Source organism: Vombatus ursinus, unplaced genomic scaffold, assembly GCF_900497805.2.
Source record: "Vombatus ursinus unplaced genomic scaffold, bare-nosed wombat genome assembly UNPS02014772.1, whole genome shotgun sequence".
Lineage (NCBI taxonomy): Eukaryota > Metazoa > Chordata > Mammalia > Diprotodontia > Vombatidae > Vombatus > Vombatus ursinus.
Window position 1 is genome coordinate 37,546,141 of NW_020954550.1, and position 7,646 is coordinate 37,553,786.

General features: G+C 34.9%; 1 protein-coding gene across 2 annotated transcripts in view; it reads left to right on the plus strand.

The window, feature by feature from the left end:
* The window catches only part of NUP155 (nucleoporin 155), a 50,032-nt gene extending 45,174 nt beyond the window's left edge, over window positions 1–4,858 (plus strand). For both annotated transcript variants that reach the window (XM_027863601.1, XM_027863602.1), the window contains exons 33-35: window positions 2,046–2,182; window positions 3,063–3,169; window positions 4,376–4,858. In XM_027863601.1, the coding sequence (XP_027719402.1) occupies window positions 2,046–2,182; window positions 3,063–3,169; window positions 4,376–4,514 (383 nt within the window). In that variant the 3' untranslated portion in view covers window positions 4,515–4,858. The remainder of the gene's footprint in view (window positions 1–2,045; window positions 2,183–3,062; window positions 3,170–4,375) is intronic.
* The last annotated feature ends 2,788 nt before the right edge of the window (window positions 4,859–7,646 follow it).

Genomic DNA, 7,646 nt, shown 5'->3' on the forward strand with positions numbered 1-7,646 from the left:
TGCTCTGATCTATGAGCACTCTTTTCTGTCTTGGAACTGTGAGGAAGGTTTCCTCTCCACAAACACTACAAGCTCCACCACCCAGAACTGTGACCCAGTTCCAAGCACAGGCAAAGCAGGAGAATCCTGAACCAACAGAGAGATTCCTGCAGTCCCCCTCTGATCAACCACTTGGCTGTCCCTCAGGCTGTGGGCCAGAAGCTCAGGAGGCAGCCGCTGCCCCAAGGGAACGTCCAGGACTTGCGGCTGAGACCTCGCTCCTTCTGTCACTCGCAGTCACAGACTTTTCCCACCGACCTTCTAAGTTGTCTTTAGCATTCATGGGTTGAGACGTCTGGAAACCACCACAGCTGCCCGCAATTCAGTCCTCTGAGGCCTGCTTCAGGATAACTGCTGCCTGCGCGCCCACATCAAACTGTGCTCCTCTCCCAGCTCGGCGCGATATACCTTTGTGATCAACCATTCAGGCTGTCTTGGGCTGGAAATTTGTTTCACTCTGTCTTTTTGTGGTTCTGCTGCTTTAGATTTTGTTTAGAGCCATTTTTTTATAGGTATTTGGAGGGGTTTGGGGGAGAGCTAAAGCATGCCACTGCTTTTACTCTGCCATCTTGGCTCCACCCCCTTTTGGGATTATTGAATTCTTAAAACACATTGTTGTTAAATACTTAGTACTTTTGATTATTTGTTCCATTATAGGGTGGTATAGTAATAGTTACGAACATCAATAACTTATAAAGTTTATAAAGGAATTTTGTTCTGACAACCCTATGACAACAGATAAAGTATTATTCTTATTTTCATATAAGGACATTAAGTTTCAGGGAGATAGAAAGACTTGGTCACACAATGAGTAAGCGTTCGAGCCCATGTCTCTTGCCTCTCTAGTCCAGTGCTTTTTGTGCAACACCATGAACACCTCACTCTGTCTCCAAGAGTTGTTTACACGTATACACACACGCAGGCACACATGCACACACCCTCTATTTTAGGAATAGAAAGTAAAAGCTCTTAGATTAAAATGAGGTACCAGCCTAACAGCAACCATGCCTCTTGTTCTCATTTTTACTTATTCACTGGACAGGAATAATTTAAAACTTTTTATTTTAATTTGGTTACAGCAATATAGAAAACAATGCAGTTGACCTAAGTCTGAATTCTATATTTCCCATAGGAGTGATCAGTTTACACTGATTTGTATTCTTGCCCAGTTTCCTATCTGAATGACCGCTGACATTCTTTTACAAGACTTGCTGGGCTTTGGGAACAGAAGAAAAAACTAACTAAAGCAAAAGAGATAAAATGTATATCTTGACCTCAGGAGCACAAGGCCCTAACAGATTGAGATAAACAGGCACAGAACTATCTGAAAGTATTTGTCTGTAGGAGTCTTAAAGTTATTTCAAAATTCATACTAATAAATCTGTAAGATTAATTTGCAGTATTTATCCATATTATGAAAGTACTAACTGTTGTCCTATGGATAGTAATTTAGCTGATTTGTATGTGCTAAATTCTGAATTATTTGGTTAAATAAAGGAATTGTTTGGTGTCTTTGAGAACAACCAATGAAATAATCTTTTGAATCAATTTTGAAAGACTCAATACTCTGATCAATACAGTGACCAACCACGATTTCAAAAGGACTCATGATGAAATATGCTATCTCCAGATGGACTCAGAGTGCAGATTGAAGCATGTCCCTGCCCCCCCCCTTCTCTCTCTCTTTCTCTCTCTCTTTTTCTGACATGACTAATGAAGGAATTTGTTTTGTATGATTATACATATTTGTCATGGGTTTTATTTTTCTTGCCTTCCCAGTGGGTGGAAGAGGGGAAAGGGAGAGAATTCAGAAATGAAAGAATAAAACAAAATTGAATTTTAAATTTAAAAAAAGGATTAATGTAAGTTACCTGCTAATTCTAAATAGGTGACATTAATTTTTTAAGTGTAACCTGTGCTCAATCTAAAAATTTCTCTTTAAAACCTACTCCTAAATGAATAAAGCTGTTCCTGATTTCTTACTGTGTTTTTTTTTCTCTTTTCAGATTTTATCGTGCAGTTCTTAGAGCAGCAAGTATGTAACTTGAACTGGGATGTAGGATTTGTGATACAAACAATGCATGAAATAGGAGTACCACTGCCCAGACTGTTAGAAGTATATGATCAGTTGTTCAAATCAAGGGTAAGGAAAATACAATTGGAATATGTTGCCTTTTGTTTGACAGATTTCTAGTACAAAGTGCTATGAGAAGAGAACTGTTTCACAGAAGATTTATTAAATGGCATAATGGCATCTCTTCAGTCTGCTAATCTTTTAATAATTAAATGCATTCTAACTCAGAGCGGAATAAGCAATATTCGGAACCAAATTATAGACTAAAAAGCACAGACTCTGATGGCCACCTTCAATAAAAAAAAGAGTCAAACTTACTTTGTTTAACTCATTTAAAATTCTTTTCATTGAGTGAAACTTCAGATTAACATTTTATTTTACCTAATTTTCACTTACTTTTACTCTTGAGGATAAGAGCCATACATGTCTTCTTGATGATCAAAGGCAATGATTTTGAAATAATAATATCTTAAATATCTGTTAGTTTCTATTTTGCCTTTTTAAAGCATATTCACACATATATTCTCATTTGTTTTTCACAACAATCTTGTGAGACAGGGAAGGCAAGTATTACTGCCCTTTTTGCAGATTAATAAACTCCAGACTGGAGAGAATATGTGGCATGTCTAGTTTTAAAGAGCTTGTAAGGGACAGGGCTAGATCCAGAACTCAGCCTTGTGCTTTTCCTCAGCCAGTCTATGCAGCAATCCATAGAAAGTTATGGATTTCCAAAGAGAGGTTAGGATTTTCCCAAGGTTACAACGACAGTCAGTGTGGACCTAGGATTCAAACCCTAACTCCCAAATCAACACTCCACCAGGCTGTGCCACCTCAAAACAATCAGAGTACTTGTTAATAGTGGTAGTAAATCTAACTTCTTTAGCTGACTTAGATGCTTGATGAAAATGCTTATAGTTCATATTTCTTTATATGTCTCTTTTCTTTTTAGGACCCATTCTGGACTAGGATAAAGAAGCCCTTGCACCTTTTGGATTGTATACATGTATTATTGTCTAGATATGTTGAGAATCCGAATCAGGTGTCTAATTATGAGAGGTAATCAGAAATTATTGAATGTTACAATATGCCAAAAGTTTTTAAAACTCTTAAGATAAAGCTCTTGCAGTAAAAATTTGAGATGGGAAAAGTTGTAAAGCTTTTTCCTTTTGACTGAGTGGATTGATTTGACACAATACAAATTAACTGATAAAAATTACTCTGTGTTGTTGTAATTGACCTACTCATGCTTGTCTATTAATATTCTTCTGTTCTTAGAAATTTATAAGGAGTACTTGTAAGTAAACTTGTATTTTCAGCCTTTTCACAATACCAGTCTTTAAACTAACTCCTTTAATCATGTAGCAATATAGCCCCCTAGGATGTTTGACTCTGTGTATACCCAGGTTGATAAAACTTAACAGGTGCTAATAATGAATTCTAGGCATTCACACTCATTATTAACCTAGCAAAAGTTTTTATGGTTCTCATTAGCTCCTAATTTTTTATTTACATCTCTAACTGTACTCCATGCTAAAAAGAAATAGAGAAGGGAAATAACATGAAACAATCCAATTCTATTTTAATTTTGAAAACTTCTTAAGAAAAATCTGGTTTGTTTCTAAAGATCATCACTGTACCCTCAGCAAAATCATATTAGGGACTGCTGCTCTAAAATTCAAGTTGCTTTTTCATTTTTAATGCTGTAGTATTCCTAATTTCATCTGATTTTATGCATCTGGTCATCATTCTTATTCTCAAAATGGCCACTTTAAAAACCCTAGAAAAATTTATTGACATAAATTACCAAGAATGTTATCTATAAAATTCATTTCCCTTCATTCCCTTGACTTGTTTTTCCTCATTTTCTCCCCTTTTTTGTTTCTAATGTCAGAGATGAGCATAACAATGTCTAATATGCTGTCCATCCTGTCCCCCCCTTTAGATCAAGTACCCTCTCTTACCAAATGATTATTATTATATAATATTATATAAATATTAATAATTTATATAATCATTTATTATATACCTAGAAGTACCTAAAAACTTGAAAACAGCACCACTTAACTGTATTTCCCTAACTTTACTGATTATTTCCCTAGTTTTACTTTCTGTAATTTTATTATTTGTCATTTATTCCTCATGTGCACATTCCATTTCCACTTACCTTTGATTTAAGAAAAAGAAAAAAAACACCTGGATATAAGGGCACGTATGAGATGTTTCTAAGTGTGTAAACTGATAAACCTGTATTTTTTTTTTCAGACGACGTTTTACAAATCTCTGCATGGATGCTGTTTGCTGTTATCTTGTTGAACTCCAGTCTATGAGCTCAACCCTAGCAGTACAAGCTAGCACTGGGAATTTTAAATCTCTTCAGGCTAAATTAGAACGACTTCATTGATTACTACAATGGAAATGGACTTTAAATATGTGTTCTTTGAGCTGTAAAATAAAGGTTCAGATATATGTACCCTAATCTAGAAGAATAGCTGCCCAGAAAATCTAGAGAATTAAGTGCATTGTACAATCATTGGATTGTATGGTTTCTGTGTTCTTAACTTTCTGGTATATACAAGTGGTAGAAAGTATGCCAAATGACTTCTTTTTTTACTACTAGTATGTTATATTAGTCCTTTTAAAAAATCATTTTTATGCAGTTGAAATAACATTGTTGCCAAACTAAAACCTGTTTTGAAGTCTCTTTTTCACACCTCATTATACATAGAGATTAAAGATGGCACTATGTATGTGTGTATGTTTTATATATGTGTCTTATTTGTGATTTTTATAATTTAAACATTCAGAGTTATCCTAAAAATATTTATATTTAAGAGATGTTAGCAGACATTCTTCCCTACATTGCAGGTGGGAGGTTTGTGGGTATTGATAACATAGTTGATGTGTTGATTAGTGTTGCTGAACTGCTTTTTCTCCTCTTTTTTAATCTTTGTTACAATAGTTGACTCCCTGGAGAAGGCAGGGAAGGAATATATTTGGAAATTAATTTAATGAAAACAAGACATCAATAAAAATACTATAAATTGCTTCAAAAGAATTATCAGAGCAGGCGGCCAGGCCAGTTTCTGAGTGATGATTCAGAGGGAAAGTGAATGGTTTTGGAAAATTCTGCAGGGAACTTAAGCTGGAATGGCAAAGCGATAGGTTGCAGAGAAGTTAGGCTATTCATATACCCCCTGAAATTTATACATTAAAAGAGACAAGTGACCAAAAAAAAGTCACCCACATTATAATAAATTTCTCCCCATTCCACCACAAGCAAAACAGAGTAACAAGAATACATTTTTTATTTTATTTTTTAAATTTTCTTTCTTTTTTTCTCTTTTTTGGCTAGGCACTTGGGTTAAGTGACTTGCCCAGGGTCACACAGCTACTAAGTGTTTTGTGTCTGAGGCCGGATTTGAACTCAGGTCCTCCTGAATCCAGGGCCAGTGCTCTATCCACTGCACCACCTAGCTACCCCAAGAATACATTTTTTAAAAAGTAGTGTGTAGCAAATGCAGCAGGATAAATATCAGAAGCAAAAAAGGTAAAAAATAAACTAAGTTAATCATGGAGATATCCTCAAATGAATAATCATCATAGTTAATATTTATATAGTACTTTACAGTTAAAGAACTCTATATATGTAGTATGTCTCTTGACCTTCCAACCTTTAAAGTAGTTGGCATTATCCCCATTTTATGATAATTAAAGTTAGTCTAATCTTAAGTAAGAGATTTGTCCATGGTAACACAGTCAAATGTCAGAAATTGGATTTGTCTTTTCTGATTCCCAGTACTCGGTTCTTTAAATGATAGCTAAGTAATTTAAATAATAAGTAACACTAAGAAAATCACCAGAGTAAATAGCTGATAAAAATTTTAAAATTATGACAAGAACTGAAGCAAGATTTTGATCCTAAAAATGATCAGAAGGAAATAATGGAGAAAAGATGAAAAAGTGTGTGGTAGACCAGTGGTGTCAAACTCAAATAGAAACAGGCCACTAAATCGTGCATAAGGATTTCTGCAGCTCCATATCAACACAGAAAATCACATGTTAACATGATCTATGTTCTATTAAATTTTTTTTATTAGAATATTCCCCAATTACATTTTAATCTGGTTCAGGCCAGAATAAAGCTGCGTGTTTGACACCTGTAGTACAGGATTAAGCTTGGGCTCAGAAAGAGCTGAGTTCAAGCTTTTGTTCCAACACACTATATGACTATGGGTAAAACACTTAAAGTTAGCGCCCCAGGTAAGTAAGAAGTTACGGATGAGTTGCCATCTTCAGTGGAAGGAATTCCTTACACAAATCACAGGAAGAAAAAAAAAAGGATAATATAATAAAAGACCTGAAAAAAATAGAAGCAATAGGCAAACTACACTAGAAAGTAATATTGTATATCATGTATATCAGATTAAAAAACAGCCTATAAAATAGTTTTAAAGAATGCAAATATAAATGACAATTTTAAGTAATAGATCAAGAAGTATTAAACCTCTGGCTTGCTGATGTGGAAAATTTAGAAAATTCAAAGATTCTGTCTATAATGTTTCAATCAAGAAAATCCTGTGGAGTTAGGGAAAAAAAAATAGGTAAGGATAGGTGTAGCAATTGGACCTTTGACTTTATTGGTATAAGGAACTTACAGATTAAAAAACTTCCATCTGATAATGCAGGTATAGACCTTTTCTGCAACTTAGAGTCTTATAGTTACCAAAAGCCCTAAAATTAAGTGCCTTGCAATATTATATAAAGAGAAAAAATTTAAAAGGATGCAAAAATTCACAATTCCACTTGTTTAGATAAGTTACAATTACAATTAGAAATACAAAGAAAAATTGCTGCAAGAAAAAGATATGGGGGGCAGCTAGGTGGTGCAGTGGATAGAGCACTGGCCCTGGATTCAGGAGGACCTGAGTTCAAATCCAGCCCCAGACACATAACATTTACTAGCTATGTGACCCTGGGCAAGTCACTTAACCCCATTGCTTAGCCAAAAAAAAATGCCAAGGGACATTAATCAGAGTCAATGTACAAGTCAGATCTTTTATTGATGCCTTTTGCTTTTATGTCTTATTTCTGATTGTGCCTCTACTACACGAGCATAGATTTTCTTAAAGTTTTGGTCCAGCCACTCTTCTCAACTTGTCATCTTAAATGCCATTTATTCTTAATTATAGCACATCAGAGACAGGTTTTAGAGTTGAACTATTGTTCAGCTGACATTAATGATAAGATCATTTTAGGAACAGTGACAAATTTGTTTCTTGTTCATGCATTTGTACATGTGTGTGTGCATGTGTCTAATCCTACTGGTTTAATTTATTAATGCCCTTGAAATGATGTGGCTTAGTTGGGCCTCATTCCCAGTCTTCACAGATCCTTGTACGTAAGAGAAAGAACTTTAAAAACCTGTTGACCTTACTATACCTCGTAGATATCCTGTTTTTCTCCCTTTCTCAACTAAACTAGAAAAAAAGCTGTTTTTATTCATTTCTTCCCTTTCCTTTCCTGTCCTCAAACT